General features: G+C 40.9%; 4 protein-coding genes across 4 annotated transcripts; 2 read left to right on the top strand and 2 right to left on the bottom strand.

Annotated features, from left to right (window-relative positions):
- Window positions 1-955: 955 nt before the first annotated feature.
- LOC123730988 (proteasome subunit beta type-9) lies at window positions 956-3,539 on the bottom strand. The gene is made up of 7 exons (XM_045709833.2): window positions 3,416-3,539; window positions 3,122-3,261; window positions 2,808-2,875; window positions 2,552-2,683; window positions 2,207-2,336; window positions 1,549-1,690; window positions 956-1,401 (listed from the first exon to the last, which is right to left on the bottom strand). The coding sequence occupies exons 2-7, from the start codon at window positions 3,173-3,175 to the stop codon at window positions 1,274-1,276; spliced, it is 654 nt and encodes a 217-aa protein (XP_045565789.1). The 5' UTR covers window positions 3,176-3,261; window positions 3,416-3,539; the 3' UTR covers window positions 956-1,273.
- Window positions 3,540-4,672: 1,133 nt separating this feature from the next.
- On the bottom strand, window positions 4,673-7,493 carry LOC106588399 (proteasome subunit beta type-6-A like protein-like). Its single transcript, XM_082970017.1, has 6 exons — window positions 7,285-7,493; window positions 6,687-6,757; window positions 6,236-6,367; window positions 5,653-5,782; window positions 5,409-5,553; window positions 4,673-5,107 (listed from the first exon to the last, which is right to left on the bottom strand). The coding sequence occupies exons 1-6, from the start codon at window positions 7,330-7,332 to the stop codon at window positions 4,980-4,982; spliced, it is 654 nt and encodes a 217-aa protein (XP_082826143.1). The 5' UTR covers window positions 7,333-7,493; the 3' UTR covers window positions 4,673-4,979.
- On the top strand, window positions 7,406-11,387 carry LOC106588398 (proteasome subunit beta type-7). The gene is made up of 8 exons (XM_082970018.1): window positions 7,406-7,544; window positions 7,861-7,954; window positions 9,589-9,686; window positions 9,878-10,018; window positions 10,125-10,240; window positions 10,406-10,464; window positions 10,674-10,825; window positions 10,990-11,387. Exons 1-8 carry the CDS (start codon window positions 7,438-7,440, stop codon window positions 11,099-11,101), a joined length of 879 nt encoding a protein of 292 aa, XP_082826144.1. The 5' UTR covers window positions 7,406-7,437; the 3' UTR covers window positions 11,102-11,387.
- Window positions 11,388-11,740: 353 nt separating this feature from the next.
- Window positions 11,741-16,823, top strand: LOC106588400 (proteasome subunit beta type-8). Its single transcript, XM_082970086.1, is given in 7 exon segments — window positions 11,741-12,128; window positions 12,544-12,582; window positions 12,584-12,641; window positions 12,644-12,685; window positions 15,790-15,944; window positions 16,151-16,355; window positions 16,650-16,823. Coding segments are annotated over 7 exon segments (714 nt in total). The 5' UTR covers window positions 11,741-12,002; the 3' UTR covers window positions 16,739-16,823.
- Window positions 16,824-22,466: the final 5,643 nt, after the last annotated feature.

The raw sequence follows: 22,466 nt of genomic DNA, 5'->3' as shown, positions 1-22,466 counted from the left end.
CCGATATGCCCTAACCAGAGGGGGAATTCTAGTCCACAATATTATGCACTTTTCCATTTAGCTTGTATTCTGTGCCATAATAAATGCTAGACAATAATGCTCGCACACTTAGCTTTATCCTACACTCTTTAAAAAAAGTGTGATCTAGAATCTAAAAGGGCTCTCCCCATAGGAGAACCCTTCTAAGAACCTTTTTTGGTTCCAGGTAAAACCATTTTGGGTTCCATGTAGATTTCTTTCCAGAGGGTTCTACATGGAACCCAAGAGAGTTCTTCCTGGAACTAAAAAAGGTTATAACTGGAACCAAAAAGGGTTATCCTATGGATAACCAGCACAGGAAAAACAGGAAGAAAAAAAAATGTATGAAATGAAATGTATGCATTCACTACTGTAGGTCGCTCTGGATAAGAGCGTCTGCTAAATGACTAAAATGTAAATGTAAATGGAACAACCGAAGAACCCATTTGGAAGCCTTTTTTTCTAAGAGTGTATACATGTGGGCTCTTGAGCGTGCCCCACTTTGGCACAATTTGGAGTTCATGTGAGGTAACAGTTCCCACAGTTTACAGATATACTTGGCCATGTCTGTGACCTCATTAAAACCATAGATATGGTTGATATATTGTCTATTATTTGATCTTGACCACTAACTAGGAGAACCTAAGTAGGCTAATGTAGGTCTGTCATAGGCTAGCCTATAAATGTCCAATTTTAATGAACACAAAAGTCAACAATGAGTTGATAAATGAAACCTTCTGACTTCATATCCACTTGGTAACTGATGACTCATGATTACCTAAACTGAATACAATTTGCTACGAATATTTCCATGGCCTTACCAGTGCATGGCTTATATACGGGTAATAACAAAAATTACCATAACTTTTGATGCCGGCAGAACACTTCTTGAATAGTTGTTTTGGGGTTGAAAAAAACATACAGAGAAATATCCAAGGAAAGTTTAATTGAGAGATGGTTTATTGACTTGTGAACCACCCAAAGACACAGTCCAGCATGAGGTCCCCAGGTACCCAAAATAAAATCAGTGTCTTCAACAGAGGGCTTAACTATTATAAATCATTTAAAAATGGTATGTGTAGTGATGTGGGGATGAGAATATTTAACATTGTGCCAGCATGATATATACCCCTATGCAAACATTCTATTTCCTGTGTAGATTGAATAGTACTGTTTGTTCGTAAGGTGGCCATATGTTCATTCACTGTTTCATAACTACATCAACTTGAGTGTTACTGTTTTCACAACTCAGTTTTCACTGATCATAAAAAGTGGGCAACTCATTGCCCAGAATGCATTTCTCCTCCGCACCCTTTTCATCAATAGTGACAAGGTAGGCCACGCCTCCGCTGGAACCATCTCGACTCATAGCCAATGAAAGTGCTAAGCGAGAGGAGGTATGAAGAAAGAGGGAGAGTATATTATTGACAAATGACATAATATCTTAATAGCGTCTAATTCATGCTGTTTAGGTCATACCGGTATATCAATACATATGAGTATTTTAAAAGTATACTTTTGGTCACTCACTGTTGACAACAAACTGTTGGCAGTCCTCTTTGCTCATGGCCTTCCGGTACTCTGCATCAACAAACCCATAGACATAAGCACTTCCGGAGCCGCCAACCGCAAAGGGTTGTCTGGACAACAGGCCATTCAGGGTCACGTACACCTGGGAGGGGACAATGAGTAGGGAAGCACAACAACCTAGCAAACTCTGAAGTAAGTAAAATATTATGCAGATTAGTGAACAACTGTGAGTTTGATGCAACTGTGAGTTTGATTCTGTACTAATTGTACTAAAAGTTCATTTGAGCATACACTCAAAACTATTACAAAATGGTCAATTGAATTCAAAATGACCTCTTCTGACCTTCAGGGATCAGTTAAAATGTTCCAGATGCAAGAACATTTTCTGAAATAAACACATTAAAGAAATAAATACAGATTTCTTTAAATTGAACATTTATTTAACTAGGCAAGCCAGTTAAGAAAAAAATATTATTTAAAAAGACGGCCTACCCCGGACAACATTGGGCCAATTGTGCGCCGCCCTATTACATCCGGATGTGATGCAGCCTGGATTTGAACCAGGGACTACAGTGGCACCTTTTGCACTGAAATGCAGTAGCTTAGACCACTGCACCAGTAGCTTTTTTAGACATGGCATTTCTATTTAATGACTGACCTGTCCCCCTCCTCGCTTGTCCCACCCGGCAACAATGAGATGCGCTGACAGCTCTTCTTTGTACTTGTACGAGATGTTTTTCACCAGAGTGGCAGCTGAACGAACTTGAGGATCCTCTCCAACCTCAATGCTGAGTTAAAGAGGTCACAAGTCACATAAGCCACAGCTTAATAGCAGAATTCTTTAACTGCATCTACTGTATAAAGGCATGAGAACATGAGAAAATGCGCAGTGAAGGCCTGTTAACGTTTTCCATACATTTAACTCAACCAAATGTGTTTACATAGCACTAGAGCTATTGTCGACCACAATAAATAGCCATGCAGCGGGTAACACGGGTAATACCTGTGCACATCCAGCTGGTAGTTAACCATCTCAGCGATGGTCTGGGCGTCCGCAGCCGAGCCTGACAGGGCGCAGTAGATCTTGTCATGGAGGAGAGAGAGCTTGTTCATCACCCGGTTCACCACAGTCTCCCTGTGAGGGATGGAGAGAAGAGGGAGGATGGATGGAGGAAAAATGGAGGGTTGAGGGAGGACCATCACTTATTGAATGTTCATAGTAAATTATTGGCTTTCAAAGACTTGGAACAGCGATTTACCCAGCAGACACACGAGAGTCAGAGCCCAGCACCACCCCTCCATCAAACTCAATAGCAATGATGGTGGTCTGAAAGGAAAGCACAGACACAATTTTGATTAAGCGCTTTCCAAACTGTCTTGTGGGCATAATTAAATGACTCAATTGAATGACTCAACACAAGTGAATTCACTTTGAGACTGACTCACATTTGGAAAAGGCAATAGATGATATTTATACATGAATACAAATAAATAAGAAAAAACAGAATGAACACCCCAACATTATAGGCTGATATCATTTCCACCTCCATACATGTCATCAAATCATACTCACCCCGGTTTTTACTTCTTCAGATAGCCACCCTGGCTCTGATGATTCTTCTAACATCTTGAAGCACTTTATTTTTGCGCACGATAGATAATAAGTGGCTGGTCGCGTTGATACCTGTTCAGTGAGCACGGTGTGTGAGAGGCCTTTTGATTCAATGCGAAATGGAAAGAGAAAGAAAACATGCAATTTAAAACCAAAGGACGCCTCATTTAGGACATACGCGAACGATTGCTATTAAACTAGAATGTTGTGTTTAGAATCAACTACTAAAGATATTTGAGAAAGGACCCGTCATACCTTTCTGTCTGGTCCACCATTTTCCAGAAGAAAATGAAAGTGAAAGTTAGATTGTCAGTGAGAGGCTGAAATCATTTCACAAAAAACATACAGAGCTCCAAAAGTTTAGGGTCAGGGACAATATTTAGTTCTTGTTTTGGCTCTGTACTCCAACACTTTGGAATTGAAATGGTACTATGGCTATGGGGTTAAAGTGTAGACTTTCCGCTTTAATTTAAAGGTATTTTCATCCATATCGGGTGAACCGTTTAGAAATTACAGCACTTTGTGTACGTAGTCCCCCCATTTTAGGGGACCAGAAGTATTGGGACAGATTAAGTTATATGTGTAGTAGAGTAGTCTAAAATTAAGTAGTGTGATCCCATATTTCTAGCACGCAATGACTACATCAAGTTGTGACTCTACAAACTTGTTGTTTGGATGCATTTGGTGTTTGTTTTGGATGTGTTACAGATGATTTAGTGCCCAATAGAAATTAATGGTAAATAATGTTTTGTGTCATTTTGGAGTCACTTTTATTGTAAATAAGAATAGAATATGTTTCTAAACACTTCTACATTAATGTGGATGCTATCATGATTACTGATAGTCCTGAATTAATTGTGAATAATGATGAGTGAGAAAGTTACAGAGGCATACATATAAAACGATAATCTCCCGTTGTTGTAATGGTGAGAGGTTAGCATGTCTTGGGGGTATCATATTTGTGCGCCTGTAACTTTCTCACTCATCATATAACAGTTTTAAATTGTACCAATATTTACTAATTGTAATGATTTGTATGTTGTTGTCATGTAAACACAGGTTTAAGTACGAATTAGTTATAACAGGCTCACTTTACCCCTACCAACATGTACATATTACCTCAATTACCTCGACTAACCTGTAGCCCTGTACAATGACTCGGTACTGGTACCCCCTGTATATAGCCTCGTTATTGCTATTGTATTGTTGCTCTTTTATTGACATTTTTTACACATGTTTATTTAGTAAATATTTTCTTAACTGTTATTTTTCTTAAAACTGCATTGTTGGTTAAAGGCTTGTAAGTAAGCATTTCACTGTAAGGTCTACTACACCTGTTGTATTCAGCGCATGTGACAAATAAAATTTGATTTGAACATATTTACTAATCTATTGCTAGTGATGCCTCAAAGTAAATAGGGCGTATTCCCTCAGAAATAGCCTAATCAATTATAGTGGGGACTGTCAGATTGACACATTTCTAATCAAACAAACTTACACGCAGTGTAAATATATTTTTTACTTTGATTTTATTGATTCCATACAAAGGTCATTAGATGAACAAATATATAAAGCACAGAAACAAAATGAACACAGTGTGGATTAGAAAACACATAGGCAGGAGCAGAGAAGATTCTCACATTGTACTCTTGGAAATCAGTAGTGTTTATTTCTAACCACAGTCCCAAAACCGAAGTGAATAGTTAGGCCTATGAACACCAAATGCTGCATGTACAGTATGAACAACAGTGAATGGTTGGGTGAAGGTTCCAAATTCCTCTCACAGAGTGTCACAGCTGATTGGCTGATTGAAGTGTCACTACTCGTCATGGAACTTGGGCAGCTTGTCTCCAGGGATGACAACATGCTCCACCCCCTCTTCCGTGATCACTACCAGGTGTGCCACGCCCCCGCTGACATTGTCTCTGCCCATAGCCAGGGCAAGAGCTAGGTGGGGTGAAGAGGAGAAAAAGAAGGGGGAGGGAGGAAAGAGAGGAAAATAGGTCAGATGGCAGGCAGAGATGGGTATGGAACCATATCCTTCCACATTTTCGGGAAACAGATCTGTTGTGTTCCAGTGCCAATAATCCCATCGCAAACCCATCCTACAATCACTCTCTTGTCCCACTGGAAGATGTTTTCAATAAAAAATATAAAAAATTATTCAATATCTGACATCTTCTATCCTATATAAAAACAGTGTCATTTGGATAAAACAAGGAAGCCTAAAGGGAAAATCAACTTTTACCATTTTTAGCAAACTGTAGGCACTCCTCTTTGCTCATGTCAGGTTTGTATTTGGCGTCGGCGTAACCGTAGATGTATGTACTGCCTGATCCTCCGATGGTGAACGGCTGACTGAGTAACATACCGCCCAGGGCCACTGTGTAAACCTACAGGTGAGATAACAGTCAGAAATCATGATGTGTTCTATTCTATTGTGTTCTATTCTATATGTCTGTTTGACTGTTTGTTATGCCCCAGGGCTTCACCTGTGGCCCTTTCTTCCTGTCCCAGCCTGCAGTGATGAAGCCGGCCTGCAGCTCCTCCTTGTTGTTGTAGCACAGCTCCTTCAACACGGACGCTGCGGCCTTCACCAGAGGAGGGGACTCCATCTGGATACTTACCACACAGGGCAGACACAGAAAAGACATGGGTGTCATCATTCAGCATCAAGATTATTCCACAGTTTGTTTCTATGTCTATTGTAGTTCAAGAGGCAGTAGCCTAGCGGTTAAGAGCTTCGGACCAGTAAGCGAAAGGTCGCTGGTTTGATCCCCGAGTTGACTAGGTCAAAATAAATCTGTCAATGTGCCCTTGAGCATGGCACTAAACCCTAATTGGTACTGTAAATTGCTCAGGATAAGAGTGTCTGCTAAATGACTAAAATGTAAACGTAGGCTGCACATTACTACTAAGACCACCTCTAAAATGGAGGTCTCCCTGTTGCTGATAATAATACAAATCAATCACACATCAGTCAAGCTTCAATAGTTTGACATCAATCATCATGAGCTATGTCGATCCAGACAAGGCCAGGGACAGAGACAGGGAAAGGGACAGGGTGGTCTATACCTGTGGAAGGAGATCTGGAACTTGGCAGCCTTGGTGACGGCCTGAGCGTCTGCCAGGGAGCCAGCGATGCAGCAGAATATCCTGTCATGGACCTGGATCAGCTTGTTGATGGTCTTAGAGGACACGTAGCTCCTGTGAGTGAAGTGGAGACAGAGACACATTAGATAGACTCCTGGTGACACATTCCAATGTATATATTGCTATATGTTATATATAATATATAATATATATATATATATATATATATATTGTATCTTTATTTAACTATGCAAGTCAGTTAAGAACAAATTCTTATTTACAATGACGGCCATATATATTGCTATATGGCTGATTTGTTTCATACGCTGCGTGTCACAGACTTGTATGTGACAGTAGAACTATCATAAAGACATATCTAGAGGAAAGGAGGGGCAATATGATTAACTTGATTCCAGGTGTTGAAGCTACTCACCCTCCAATGGACGACCTGGAATCTGAGCCGATGATAACCCCTCCATTGAATGTCACCGCCAAGATGGTGGTCTGTAGGTGATAACATGCAGAGCATCAAAACCTATCAATACATGTATCATCATTTAGATGGGTATAGAACAAACAATATAATATATAGCTGACATAATATATTTGTATTATAATGCATTTATTACTTTATTATTATATATTATCTGAGGTCAGTGTTTCCTCCTTATGGATAAGGTTGGGATTTGGGGAGGCTAAACTGATCTTAGATCAGTGGTAAAGTATCTTCTACCCTGAGCTTGAGTTGCACATGAATGACCCGAAAACGAAAGTAAATTCAGCACTTTGTTCGTAGGAAATGTACGAAGTTCTCATTATTAATATCAACTTAAAAGTCTAAACGTTTCCCTGAATTTCAGCTCTAGGCTTTTGAGATTAACTAACATCAAGGCAGCCTAACGTTAGAATTAAAATCAATCACACATCAAATTCAGGTAAATTGGTCGCAAATGCATTGTCTATCGCAGCTTCAATTTAGACAAAAAGTTGTAACAATATCGGGTACAAAATATGAAAAACAAATTACTTACGCCTGTACTAACTCCTTTGATTTGAGAGTCCATAAAACGTTTTTCCATTATTGGAAAACGCGGATGAAAAAATGAGAGATAAAACTGCGTCCCTCAGTCACAAACATCAGATCAAGAAAATAGCGACCTCAAGCGATTTGAAATGCAGAATCGATGGGAAGTCAAAATCTCACGAGTCCAAAGTTATCGTCTCCAGATATGGCGCTATCAAATGTTGTCGAAACACCTGCATCGGGATTTAATTTTGAGAACGTCTCCAGGTATGATTTCCCTGGAATCTTTTAGCAGAATAATAATGTTGTTATTTCTTGTAAATAGTGAAACTTCGCAATTATTTATCACTTATACCAAGCCTATATCGAAAGTGAAAGTAGTTCTCTCTCGGAAAGTCTAAATATATATACTTTTGTCAATAAAACTGTATTGTTTTAAATAGGCTACCTTCATTCAAATGAAAGTATATGTGTTTTTCAGCTGATTGCATTTTTTATTTATCTGTTCTAGTGATGTAGTTGGTACTGACATTGTATTTCAGTGTGTATGATAAATCAACTTAATCTCGGCTTTATCACTTAGAAATGTTGCTTTGGAGGGTCTGCTTCGGGGAGGACATACCAAGGCACCTAAGCCGATGAAGACTGGGACCACCATAGCTGGAGTTTTGTGTAAGGTAAAAATGATTCACATTGACGATGGGATAATGGTCTCATTTAATGTATTCTGCTTTAATTTGTATTCAATTTTTATAATTAATATCCATATTGTGTCTACAATAATGGGTGAAGTGTATTCTAATTACACTGAACACAAATATAAATGCTAAATGTAAAGTGTTGGTTCCATGTTTTCTTGAACTTAAATAAAAGATCCCAGAAATGTCCATCTGTGCAAAAAGCTTATTCCTCTCGAATTTTGTGCACAAATTTGTTTGCCTCCCTGTTAGTGAGCATTTGTCCTTTGCAAAGATAATCCATACACTTGACAGGTGTGACATATAAAGAAGCTGATTAAACAGCATGATCATTACACAGGTGCACCTTGTGTTGGGGACAATAGAAGGTATCACGTTTCAAGTAAGACCCAAATGCAGACCGTGTCGAAGTAACAATGTTTATTACAGCAATAGGGGCAGGCAAACGACAGGTCAAGGCAGGCAGGGGTCGATAATACAGAGTAGAGGGGCAAAGGCACAGGACGACAGGCAGGGTCAGGTCAGGCAGAGGTTGGTAATCCAGAGTAGTGGGGCAAAGGTACAGGACGTCAGGCAGGATCAGGGTAGGCAGAAGAGGTCAAAACCTGGAAAAACAGGAACAATCAAGAGACAGGAACAGAGGGAAAAACGCTGGTAGGCTTAACGAAACAAACAAAGTGGCAACAGACAAACAGAGAACAGAGGTGTAAATACACAGGGGATAATTGGCAAGATGGGTGACACCTGGAGGGGGGTTCACACAATCACAAAGGCAGGTGAAACAGATCAGGGTGTGACAGAAGGCCACTCGAAAATGTGCAGTTTTGTCACACAACACAATGCCACAGATGTCTCAAGTTTAATTTCTCTACCATAAGCCGCCTCCTAACGTCATTTAGAGAATTTTGCAGTACATCCAAACGGCCTCACAACCGCAGACCACGTGTATGGCAGCATGTGGGCAAATGGTTTGCTGATGTCAACATTGTGAACAGAGTGCCTCATGGTGGCAGTGGGGTTATGGTGTAGGCAGGCATAAGCTATGGACAATGAACACAATTGCATTTTATCTATGGCAATTTAAATGCACAGAGATACCGTGACCCTGATAATGCATGGCCCCATGTCGCAACAATCTGTACACAATTCCTGGAAGCTGAAAATGTCCCAGTTCTTCCATAGCCTGCATACCCAGCAGCTATGTCACCCATTAAGCATGTTTGTGACGCTCTAGATCGACAAGTACGACAGCGTGTTCCAGTTCCTGCCAATATCCAGAAACTTCGCACAGCCATTGAAGAGGAGTGGGACAACATTCCAAAGGCCACAATTAACAGCCTGATCAGCTCTATGCTGCATGATGCAAATGGTCACACCAGATACTGACTCGTTTATTGATCCACTCCCCTAGCTTTTTTTAAGGTATCTGTGACCAACAGATGCATATCTGTATTCCCAGTCATGTGAAATCCAAAGATTAGGGCCTAATTAATTAATTAAAAATGACTGATTACCTTATATAAACTGTAATTTAGTAAAATCTTTGAAATTGTTGCATGTAGCATTTATATTTTTGTTCAGTATATTTATGTGTATGCTGTTCATTTGTGCAGGAGGGAGTGGTACTGGGAGCAGACACACGGGCCACCTCCGGTGAAGTGGTGGCTGATAAGATGTGTGCCAAGATCCACTACATCTCCCCCAATATATAGTGAGTAGGCCTACACCTGTAATGGGTAGTGTGGTGTGGCTTAGTTGTAGAACACAATTGGTTGTAAGAAACAAATAAATAAGAAGTACAAAATTGGGGGCTTTTCCCACAACACAAACTGTCACTTCTATTTGAGATATTCATACTTGGATCCATTTTCCGTCCTCTCTCCTGCCTACTCCCTCTGTCAGCTGCTGTGGTGCAGGAACTGCAGCGGATACAGAGAAGACCACCGACCTGCTCTCCTCCAACCTCACCATCTTTTCTATGAACAGCGGCAGGAACCCACGTGTCGTGATGGCAGTAAACATACTGCAGGACATGCTATTCAGGTGTGTGTGGTGCCAGAGGATGAATGCATTTTCACTAGCTACATTCTATGGGGATAATTCACTTGATTCAAAATATGTGGTTATAATGTCTCTATGTCTCTCATAGGTACCGGGGCCAGATAGGGGCCAGTCTAATCCTAGGAGGGGTGGACTGCACTGGCAATCACCTCTACAAAGTGGGGCCCTATGGGAGCATAGACAATGTGCCATACCTTGCAATGGGTGAGGGACTGCTACTGTGTCAAGCATACATAAGCCTACACCCATATACTGTTTATAGTTTGGGCCATTATTAGTTGATTAATCGACTAGTCATGAATAATCTATCAATCATTACATTTAGTTGATTCCTACTTGTGTTTGACTTTGAATTGTGTTTTTGTGTAGGGTCTGGCGACTTGGCCGCTCTGGGGATTCTGGAGGACAGGTTCAAACCTAATATGGAGGTAGAGACACTTCCTTAGGCAGCCTAGGGGTTGTCATACATTTAGTTCATATGCCTATCGCGTCGATAGAGTTCAAGTCTCAAGAGTTATGTCATTGGACTCGCCATGAAGAACGCATTCAGATTTGTTTACATTAAGCTGGATGTATTGTAGTCTTACCTCCCCAATCCCAGTCCATTCACTCACTCCCAATCCCTGTGTCCTACTAGTTGGAGGAGGCTAAGGAGCTGGTCCGGGATGCCATCCACTCTGGCATCATGAGTGACCTGGGCTCAGGAAACAACATAGATATCTGTGTCATCACTAAACAGGGGGTGGACTACATCAGGCCGTACCAGGAGTCAGAGTACAAAGACAAGAGGTAAATGATGTCACCATCCTCAGATTGTGCTTCAAGTATTAGTCTAGACAGCATATTTGCGATTTTTTTCGTATTGTTGTTTGTCAGAACAGTGGTTCATTTCTCTTCTCTTTCTCTCTCATTCCCACTCTCTCTCACTCTCTCTCTCGCCCTCTCTCATTCAGGCGGAGGAGATACAAGTATGGCACAGGTACAACGTCTATTTTGACAGAGAAAATAGTCCCTCTGGAGCTGGAGGTGGTGCAGAAGACAGTCCAGCGGATGGATACTGCCTGAACCTGACCACTCTGAAACGACAGAGAGGCTGGAGACAGTCACACAGAGGCTAATCACAATATTCAGACATAAAATAAATGAATACAAGACACCTGATAATGACAAGACTTGACTACTAGGTGACACTACAATGCAAAGCCATAAAATCATTGTGACATAAAGATCTTAGTTGAATGAACTGTAGTCAGCGATACATTTTGAACAGGTAAGTAGGCCTAGGCTAGTGGGTGAAATATTGTAAAGTGATTGATTGAATAAAAAGTCTACATTCTTTTTCATGAACAAAGTGTTTGAGTTTTCCCCCTCACTTTTAGCTTTCCCTTTTAGCACAGTTCGCTCACATCATCTTCATTTTTATGTATGTTTTTAATAATCTTGCCATGGTTCACCAATGAAGAATATAACTGCTACTACCTTCCAGGGGATTTCGATATTTTAAATGTTTCAAATAGTGAACAAATTGTGAAACGTAATACACCATAATGTTTACCACATGAAACCTATTAACAGGTACGTCTCCATATTTACTGATGACGATACCACAAATAATGCTCTGCGATTGGCCAAATGTGATACATTTACACTCAATTTACTGTATATTGTTGTGATATATTATGGCAAAACTTCCAAGACTATTAACCCATGTTTATCAGTATGACTATAGGCTTGGCTAGGCTAAAGTCAAATACACATTAGCCTATAGATACTGTGTTGGTAACTTTTACGATCACGAATGAGAAGTTACCTTAAAAACCCTTTCGGTTTCGTATGCATTGTAAGGAAAGACATTTCCTTGATGCAACCGAGCAAACTAAGGCTGTATTTTTGCTTTCAAATTTAATGAAGAGATAGCCTATATTGTTATATTTGAGTCTACATTCGTATATTTGATTGAATCAGTATGGCCCTTTTCGATGTAAGTGGTTATAAATCCTACTCGGAACTTCGTGGGCAGATTATTGGAACAGGAGTAGGGCATTTTATCGACCGACCGAATAAGCAATTTTCTGTTCCCGTTGGAGTGGATGTGAGTATCCTATTCTTTTTTTAATAAGAAATATTGGAAACATGTATTCATGATATTCAATGAAAAAATGCCAATGCTCCAATTAGTCTTCATACCTTCACGGATGCTGTCCTGAGCAACGGAGAGCGTGGAGGGTCTTGAGGTATGGTTGACCAAAATCAAATTTCTTTCAATTTGCATTGACTGCATGCATGATGTGAAGTGAACTATAGAATGTGCGCATGGTTCACTGAAGAAGCACAACTGCGCCTGCGAGCGCATTTGTACGCACGCCACGCACAACCATGCATGTGCGCACGACACTCCAGAGGAAAGATGCTGACTGGAAAGCTGCTGTCCATCACTCATTTTCAAACGAGTGGATCCGAATCTATTTCTGCAGTTCCCCTCTATATTCGCTCTCTTTGCTCTCTGGCCCACAGGGTTCCTCAAGTCATGCAGCCGTGAAGGTGCGTGTGTCCATTGATCTGAACCATGGTACTACAACACTGGCTTTCACATTCCGCCATGGTGTCATGTGGCTGTGGACTCCAGGGCCTAAGCTGGCAGCTACATTGGTAAACATCACATTCCATATGAGTTAGCTTCCCTTATCCAAAGCGATTTACAGTCATGCGTGCATACATTTTAGGAATGGGTGTTCCTGGGAATTAAACCCACTACCCTGGCGTTACAAGCACCATGCTCTACCAACTGAGCTATAAAGGACCTATTACATACTAATGTTACTACTATAACTGCCTACTGTATTGTGAGTACTAAACCAAATCTACAAGTGGTGATTGTAAGATCATCCATTTTGATAAGATTTACCTTGGAAGGTTGATGTGATCAGCTTTGAGTTGGTCCATTAGATTTCTGTTCCAGCAGCAGTCGTAGACACATCCGACAGAGATAGATTGGTATTTGTATTGTATTTATTAAGGATCCGCATTAGTTCCTGCCAAGGCAGCAGCTACTCTTCCTGGGGTCCAGCAACATTAAGGCATTTATATACAATTCAAAATATTACATGACATGACATTTCATAACACTTTACCCCACACATTAAGTGTTTTCCCTCAGGCTACTACACTATCACATACAGTTGAAGTCGGAAGTTTACATACATCTTAGCCAAATACATTTAAACTCAGTTTCTCACAATTCCTGACATTTAATCCATGTAAAAAGTCCCTCTTAGGTCAGTTAGGATCACCACTTTATTTTAAGAATGTGAAATGTCAGAATAATAGTAGAGAGAATTATTTATTTCAGCTTTTATTTCTTTCATCACATTCCCAGTGGGTCAGAAGTTTACATACACTCAATTAGTATTTGGCAGCGTTGCCTTTAAATTGTTTAACTTGGGTCAAATGTTTCAGGTAGCCTTCCACAAGCTTCCCACAATAAGTTGGGTGAATTTTGGTCCATTCCTCCTGACAGAGCTAGTGTAACTGAGTCAGGTTTGTAGGCCTCCTTGCTCGCGCACACTTTTTCAGTTCTGCCCACAAATTTTCTATAGGATTGAAGTAAGGGCTTTGTGATGGCCACTCCAATACCTTGACTTTGTTGTCTTTAAGCCATTTTGCCACAACTTTGGAAGTTTGCTTGGGGTCATTGTTCATTTGGAAGACCAATTTGTGCCCAAGCTTTAACTTCCGGACTGTTGTCTTGAGATGTTGCTTCAATTTATCAACCAAATTTTCCTCCCTCATTATGCCATCTATTTTGTGAAGTGTACCAGTCCCTCCTGTAGCAAAGCATCCACACAACATGATGCTGCCACCCCCGAGCTTCACAGTTGGGATAGGGTTCTTCGGCTTGCAAGCCTCCCCCTTTTTCCTCCAAACATAACGATGGTCATTATGACGATGGTCATTATGGCCAAACAGTTCTATTTTTGTTTCATCAGACCAGAGGACATTTCTCCAAAAAGTACGATCTTTGTCCCCATGTGCAGTTGCAAACCGTAGTCTGGCTTTGTCAAGGCGGTTTTGGAGCAGTGGCTTCTTCCTTGCTGAGCGGCCTTTCAGGTTATGTCGATATAGGACTCGTTTTACTGTGGATAAAGATACTTTTGTACCTGTTTCCTCCAGCATCTTCACAAGGTCCTTTGTTGTTGTTCTGGGTTATATTTGCACTTTTCGCACCAAAGTACGTTCATCTCTAGGAGACAGAACGCATCTCCTTCCTGAGCGGTATGACGGCTGTGTGGTCCAATGGTGTTTATACTTGCATACTATTGTTTGTACAGATGCACGTGGTACCTTCAGGCATTTGGAAATTGCTCCCAAGGATGAACCAGACTTGTGGAGGTCTACATTTTTTTCTGAGGTCTTTGCTGATTTCTATTGATTTTCTCATGATGTCAAGCAAAGAGGCACTGAGTTTGAAGGTAAGCCTTGAAATACATCCACAGGTACACCTCCAATTGACTCGAATTATGTCAAGTAGCCTATCAGAAGATTCTAAAGCCATGTCATAATTTTCTGGAATTTTTCCAAGCTGTTTAAAGGCACAGTCAACATAGTGTATGTACATTTTTGACCCACTAGAAATGTGATACAGTGAATTATAAGTGAAATAATCTGTCTGTAAACAATTGTTGGAAAAATTACTTGTGTCATGCACAAAGTAGATGTCCTAACCGACTTGCCAAAACTATAGTTTGTTAACAATAATTTTGTGGAGTGATTGAAAAACGAGTTTTAATGACTCCAACCTAAGTGTATGTAAACTTGTGACTTCAACTGTATTTACAATACATCATCCATGTGTACGTGTGTGTAGAGTGTGTGTCTTGTCATGTGTATGTGTGTCTGTACCTGTGTGTCTCTTCACAATCCCCACTGTTCCATAAGGTGTATTTTTACCAATTTTTTAAATCTGATTCTACTGCTTGCATCAGATACCTGATGTGGAATAGAGTTCCATGTAGTCATGGCTCTATGTAGTACTGTGCTCCTCCCATAGTCTGTTCTGGACTTGGGGATTGTGAAGAGACCTCTGGTGGCATGTCTTGTGGGGTATGTATGGGTGTCTGAGTTGTGTGCTAGTCGTTTAAACAGACACCTTGGTGCATTCAGCACGTCAACACTTCTTACAAAAACAAGTAGTGATGAAGTCAATCTTTCCTCCACTTTGAGCCATGAGAGATTTACATGCACATAACTGAACATAAAGCAATCATTCTCTAACCCCTTTGCCATGCATTTATCTTTCCATGTAGTGTCAACGGAGGCTAACAAGGTGATAGAAATCAACCCTTACCTGCTGGGGACTATGTCCAGATGTCTCTGTGGGATCGAGTCTCCCTATACAGTTACATGGTGTTAATATCACAATCATCAATGCCTGTCTGTGTAAGTCAGGCTTATGAGGCAAGGGTTGGGTGAAGAGAAAATGTACCAATCTTCCTTACACAATTTCCTTAACAAATGCATGGGACATAAAGTAATCACCTCACAACCATATCAGTATCAACCAGTGACTTTGTGGTTACCATCTACTTAACGTTTTGTCCATAATGCTGATGTAGACTCCCCCTCTCCCTTTCTTGGTCTTCTTGGTCTGCTTCTAAGCCATATTAATGCCTTGACCCTTTAGGTATCTGGGGTGTTAAAATGTATCAGGAGGTAAACCAGTGTGTTAGCACTCTGACTGCCTAGTCTCATACAGTGACTGACCATCTCTTTGTGTCTCAGGCTGTACAAACTGAGGAACAAGCAGAGGATCTCAGTGTCTGCAGCCTCTAAGCTGCTGTGTAACATGATGCTGGGATACAGGGGCATGGGGCTGTCTATGGGCAGCATGATCGTTGGCTGGGACAATAAGGTACAGGGTGGGTGAGGAGTGGAGTGTACGTGTGTGGTGTGTGTATGTGTGGTATGTGTGTGTGTGATATGTGCACGAGTGTGCATGTTTATTTGAAAGCCTACATTTTCATCCTTATCGTAGACAATATGTTTGAGTACCGTTGGAGTGCCTCCAATTGTCACGTCTGTTGATGAGTTTTAATTGATTTGTGTCTTGCTGTCCAGGGCCCTGGTTTGTACTACGTGGATGACAACGCCACACGCCTCTCCGGTCGTATGTTCTCTACTGGTTGTGGTAGCAGCTATGCGTACGGAGTGATTGACAGCGGCTACCGTGAGGACATGACGGTTGAGGAGGCGTACGAGCTGGGCCGCCGCGGCATCACCCACGCCACACACAGAGACGCCTACTCCGGAGGAGTGGTCAACCGTGAGTGACCTTGTTCTAAACCTATACTCGTTCTGTGACTATTTTGATTTGATTTGACTTGACTACGTCATTTCTTGTGTGACCATGTGAATCACAGATAGGTGTTTGCTGTGTAAATTCCAGGTGTGAATTCCATGTAAGAGGTTATAACTAAATATGTGAATTATAATCGTATCTCGTTAGGATTTATTATATGCTGAAGCCATAGGAAAATTAAAATGTAAACAATACCTTTACATTAATTGATGTATTTTAAATACATGTATGTGTAACTGTGTCTGTGTGTTTGTCCAGTGTACCACATGCAGGAGGACGGCTGGATAAAGGTGTGTAAGGAGGACGTTTCAGAGCTGATCCACCGCTACAGGAAAGGCATGTTCTGATCCCAGATCAGTTTCCACAGACACACTGTGTTCTCTCTCAACTGATCCCAACACTGCTCCAAATAAAGACTGTTTTCAAACTGTATACTCTGGCCTCTATTGTTTAACCTGGAGATCTAACATGCCTAACAATGTTTATGTCAAATGAATTGTCACGGGCCTCCCGAGTGGTGCAGTGGTCTAAGGTACTGCATCTGCATCGCAGTGCTAGCAGTGCCACTAGAGATTCTGGGTTCGAGTCCAGGCTCTGTCGCAGCTGGCCGTGACCGGGAAACCCATGAGGTGGTGCACTATTGGCCGAGCGTCATCCGGGTTAGGGGAGGGTTTGGCAGGACAGGATGTCCTTGTCCCATCGGGCTCTAGCGAGTCCTGTGGCGGGCTGGGTGCTGACACGGTTGCCAGATGTACAGTGTTTGCTCTGACACATTGGTGTGGCTGGCTTCTGGGTTAAGCAGGCATTGTGTCAAGAAGCAGTGTGGCTTGGTTGTGTTTCGGAGGACGCACAGCTCTCGACCTTCGCCTCTCCTGAGTCCGTACGGGAGTTGCAGTGATGGGACAAGACTGTAACTACCGATTGGGGAGAAAAAAGGTTTAAAAAAACATTTGGCACAACTTGCTGCATCTGTTACCAGTCTGAGTTGAATGTACAGTATATGACTACTTTCTTAAGGGGGCCAGAACATAATTACAAATCGCAAATTGACCAGACATACTGTATATTTGACTAAAACATAATCATTTCAGACCACATACACTGAGTTTGGAAAACATCATAACGCCTGCTCTTTCCATGACATAGACTGACCAGGTGAAAGCTATGATCACTTATTGATGTCATGTGTTAAATCCGCTTCAGTGTGGATCACTGTAGATCCAGTGTAGATGAAGGGGAGGAGACAGGTTAAATAATCATTTTTAAGCCTTAAAACAATTGAGACATGGATTGTGTACGTGCCATTCATAGGGTGAATGGGCAAGACAAAATATTTAGTTGCCTTTGAATGGGGTATGGTAGTAGGTGCAAGGCACACCTGTTTGTGTCAACTGCAATGCCGCTGGGTTGTTCTTGTTTCCCGTTTGTATCAAGTAGGTCTATACCACCCAAAGGACATCCAGGCAACTTGACACAACTGTGGGAAGCGTTGGAGTCAACATGGGCCAGCATCCTTGTGGAACGCTTTCGACACCTTGTAGAGTCCATTCCCCGATGAATAGATTTCTCTTTTTTTTGCAACTCAATATTAGGAAGGTGTTCCTAGATTTTTGTACACTCAGTGTATCTATATTATGCGTGGGAATACTTTGGAACATATTACCCAAATTAGAATCACTTGGAGCTGATTTGCTGGTGTTTTTCAAGTATTTTATGTCCAAAAATCACCCTCGGGCCACCAGTTGGGGAATAATGGTATATGAGAATCGACCAGTTATTTCCCAGTGCCAGTCATACAAACCTGGATTTTTATTTTCTCTGTAGTCTGTTGAGACTTGTGAAATACACGTTAAATAAATTGTGATTTGACAACTTTGTGACTTGAAGAGGTTAAGTCAAATATTTTAGCATACAAAAGGGTCAAATAACATAACCTCATAACCAACAATTGAAGGAGTAAGTAAAGTCCTTATCGTCCTATCAAGCGTAACAAACTGTTTCCTGAAACACAAGTACAGTACATGTCCCAAACCAGTCGGATGTGTTCACCCAGTTTCTTTTGGTTGGCACCATTCTGTAAATGTCCACCTTAGTGTAGGAGTTCACTGTACAAATCAAACATTACAAGCAAAATGTGCTACCAAAGGAAGTTTTTAATTAATGGAATGAATTTGCCATAACATCAGAAGTAGCCTATTTCTCCCATATTATGTTCATTTTCTCAGCTTGATAAACGAGTCACTGTGGATATGAATAGTGGAATAGTGTGTGCAGTCGTTACATGGGGAGTATACTGTAGGTCCCAACATTTCATGATAAAAAATGAATTACATCCCTTATAGCAACTACATTCCATACAAGTCTACCAACGTTGATGTCATCTGTTGCCAGGCAGGATTCTGTGCGACAGGTCTTGGTGAATACCCTATGATAGGCTATTCAATTTCAGCATGGAAGAGGACAGAAGTACTGCTACAGCTGCTCTGTTCTCCTTGGCAGTTTATTGATCAATAAATATCATTGATTCATTGGCCAGAGTTCACTTACAGTTGAAGTCGGAAGTTTACATAAACCTTAGCAAATACATTTAAACTCGGTTTTTCACAATTCCTGACATTTAATCCGAATAAAAGGATCACCACTTTAAGAATGTGAAATGTCAGAATAATAGTAGAGAGAATGATTTATTTCAGCTTTTATTTCTTTCATCACATTCCCAGTGGGTCAGAAGTTTACATACACTCAATTAGTATTTGGTAGCATTGCCTTTAAATTGTTTAACTTGGGTCAAATGTTTCGGGTAGCCTTCCACAAGCTTCCCACAATAAGCCACTGCTCCAAAACCGCCATAAAAAAAGAAAGACTACAGTTTGCAACTGCACATGGGGACAAAGATCGTACTTTTTGGAGAAATGTCCTCTAGTCTGATGAAATAAAAGTAGACCTGTTTGGCCATAATGACCATGGTTATGTTCGGAGCAAAAAGGGGGAGGCTTGCAACCCGAAGCACACCATCCCAACCGTGAAGCATGGGGGTGGCAGCATCATTTTGTGGGGGTGCTTTGCTGCAGGAGGGACTGGTGCACTTCACAAAATAGATGGCATCATGAGGGAGGAAAATTATGTGGATATATTGAAGCAACATCTCAAGACAGCAGGTCAGGAAGTTAAAGCTTGGTCGCAAATGTAATGCATGTTGACGAACTTTGTAAAAAGCTAAAAATCAAGCTAGGCTTCCTCTATAGAAACAGGACATGTTTGTCCTCTACAAATAGAAGACAAATTGTGCAAGCTACTTTTATGTCTGTTATAGATTATGGGGATATTATCTACATGCATGCTACGGCATCAACACTTAAATCGCTGGATGCTACTTATCATTACGCACTTAAGTTTATTACAGGTACTAGCTACAGAACTCACCAATGTGTTTTATATCAAAATGTGGGTTGGACTTCGCTGTCCATGAGACGAGAACAACATGCTCTCGTGTTTGTCTATAAAGTACTTCTGAATAAACTACCTTCTTATTTATCATCACTCATCAACATTAGAATTATAATTCCTAAAACCAGGTCTCAAGCATGGATTACACTTGAGGCCCATGTGATTTCCACAGAGTTGGGTATGGCTACCTTTTCCTGTTACGCTCCTTGCCTATGGAATAGCCTGCAGACTAAACTTAAACTTGAGACTCTTGTCTCCCTTGCCCATTTTAAACATTTATTGGAGGATTTTTATTTTTGTATTGCTTGTAACTGTTTCGGGTAATACAGGTTCTTGTGCTGTTAGGGGAATAACCTATGTGTAAATGTAACAATCTGCTGCTGTATTTTTTGTGTTATTTGTGATCGTTTTGTTTGTCTTGTGTAGTTTCTTAATCGTTGTACCTAAACTGTATGTGTAAACATGTGTACGCAGGGCCCAGCTGTAAAAGAGACCTTGGTCTCAGTCTGTGTTCCTTGTTGAAATAAAGGTATAATAATAAAATGGGTCTTCCAAATGGACAATGACCCCAAGCATACTTCCAAAGTTGTGGCAAAATGGCTTAAGGACAACAAAGTCAAGATATTGGAGTGGCCATTACAAAGCCCTGACCTCAATCCTACAGAAAATGTGTGGGCAGAACTGAAAAAGCGTGTGAGAGCAAGCAGACCTACAAACCTGACTCAGTTACACCAGCTCTGTCAGGAGGAATGGGCCAAAATTCACCCAATTTATTGTGGGAAGCTTGTGGAAGGCTACCTGAAACGTTTGACCCAAGTTAAACAATTTAAAGGCAATGCTACCAAATACTAATTGAGGGTATGTAAACTTCTGACCCACTGGAAATGTGATGAAAGAAATAAAAGCTGAAATATATCATTCTCTCTACTATTATTCTGACTTTTCACATTCTTAAAATAAAGTGGTGATCCTAACTGACCTAAGACAGGGAATTTTTACTCTGATCAAATGTCAGGAATTGTGAAAAACTGAGTTTCAATGTATTTGGCTAAAGTGTATGTAAACTTCCGACTTCAACTGTATTTCAGTATGCCCTTTGTTGTTTACAGCAAGTGCTTCACTTGGACTGGAATATGTGCCGGTACTGTTTACATTTAGGTGTAGGAGTTCCACAATACTCTGGTAACAATGTAATAGGCTTTTGAATAAATAACATTCTAGATATTTTGTTGCCCTGTATGAAATACAGTGTGTTATACAGTAGTTACATGGGGAGTATAGTATAGGTCACAGTGTGTTATTCAGTAGTTACATGGGGAGTATAGTATAGGTCCCAGTGTGTTATTCAGTAGTTACATGGGGAGTATAGTATAGGTCCCAGTGTGTTATACAGTAGTTACATGGGGAGTGTAGTATAGGTCCCAGTGTGTTATACAGTAGTTACATGGGGAGTATAGTATAGGTCCCAGTGTGTTATACAGTAGTTACATGGGGAGTATAGTATAGGTCCCAGTGTGTTATACAGTAGTTACATGGGGAGTGTAGTATAGGTCCCAGTGTGTTATACAGTAGTTACATGGGGAGTATAGTATAGGTCCCAGTGTGTTATACAGTAGTTACATGGGGAGTATAGTATAGGTCCCAGTGTGTTATTCAGTAGTTACATGGGGAGTATAGTATAGGTCCCAGTGTGTTATACAGTAGTTACATGGGGAGTATAGTATAGGTCCCAGTGTGTTATACAGTAGTTACATGGGGAGTATAGTATAGGTCCCAGTGTGTTATTCAGTAGTTACATGGGGAGTGTAGTATAGGTCCCAGTGTGTTATTCAGTAGTTACATGGGGAGTGTAGTATAGGTCCCAGTGTGTTATACAGTAGTTACATGGGGAGTATAGTATAGGTCCCAGTGTGTTATACAGTAGTTACATGGGGAGTATAGTATAGGTCCCAGTGTGTTATACAGTAGTTACATGGGGAGTGTAGTATAGGTCCCAGTGTGTTATACAGTAGTTACATGGGGAGTATAGTATAGGTCCCAGTGTGTTATACAGTAGTTACATGGGGAGTATAGTATAGGTCCCAGTGTGTTATTCAGTAGTTACATGGGGAGTATAGTATAGGTCCCAGTGTGTTATTCAGTAGTTACATGGGGAGTATAGTATAGGTCCCAGTGTGTTATACAGTAGTTACATGGGGAGTGTAGTATAGGTCCCAGTGTGTTATACAGTAGTTACATGGGGAGTATAGTATAGGTCCCAGTGTGTTATACAGTAGTTACATGGGGAGTATAGTATAGGTCCCAGTGTGTTATACAGTAGTTACATGGGGAGTATAGTATAGGTCCCAGTGTGTTATACAGTAGTTACATGGGGAGTATAGTATAGGTCCCAGTGTGTTATACAGTAGTTACATGGGGAGTATAGTATAGGTCCCAGTGTTATTATACAGTAGTTACATGGGGAGTATAGTATAGGTCCCAGTGTGTTATTCAGTAGTTACATGGGGAGTATAGTATAGGTCCCAGTGTGTTATTCAGTAGTTACATGGGGAGTGTAGTATAGGTCCCAGTGTGTTATTCAGTAGTTACATGGGGAGTATAGTATAGGTCCCAGTGTGTTATACAGTA

Source organism: Salmo salar, chromosome 27 (genome assembly GCF_965601325.2).
Source record: "Salmo salar chromosome 27, fSalSal1, whole genome shotgun sequence".
NCBI lineage: Eukaryota > Metazoa > Chordata > Actinopteri > Salmoniformes > Salmonidae > Salmo > Salmo salar.
This window is presented reverse-complemented; position numbering and strand designations above follow the sequence as displayed.

Excerpts from the sequence above, each read along its gene's own strand:
- LOC123730988 (XM_045709833.2), bottom strand. The coding sequence starts at position 3,175 with ATGTTAGAAGAATCATCAGAGCCAGGGTGGCTATCTGAAGAAGTAAAA. Across the intron at positions 2,337-2,551 it reads TACCAGCTGGATGTGCACAG|CATTGAGGTTGGAGAGGATC; the intron begins GTATTACCCGTG and ends TCTTTAACTCAG. Across the intron at positions 1,691-2,206 it reads ACAAGCGAGGAGGGGGACAG|GTGTACGTGACCCTGAATGG; the intron begins GTCAGTCATTAA and ends GTCCCCTCCCAG.
- LOC106588399 (XM_082970017.1), bottom strand. The coding sequence starts at position 7,332 with ATGGAAAAACGTTTTATGGACTCTCAAATCAAAGGAGTTAGTACAGGC. Across the intron at positions 6,758-7,284 it reads TCAAAGGAGTTAGTACAGGC|ACCACCATCTTGGCGGTGAC; the intron begins GTAAGTAATTTG and ends TATCACCTACAG. Across the intron at positions 6,368-6,686 it reads TCCAGGTCGTCCATTGGAGG|GAGCTACGTGTCCTCTAAGA; the intron begins GTGAGTAGCTTC and ends CTTCACTCACAG.
- LOC106588398 (XM_082970018.1), top strand. The coding sequence starts at position 7,438 with ATGGGAAGTCAAAATCTCACGAGTCCAAAGTTATCGTCTCCAGATATG. Across the intron at positions 7,545-7,860 it reads AATTTTGAGAACGTCTCCAG|AAATGTTGCTTTGGAGGGTC; the intron begins GTATGATTTCCC and ends TTTATCACTTAG. Across the intron at positions 10,019-10,124 it reads CTGCAGGACATGCTATTCAG|GTACCGGGGCCAGATAGGGG; the intron begins GTGTGTGTGGTG and ends TGTCTCTCATAG.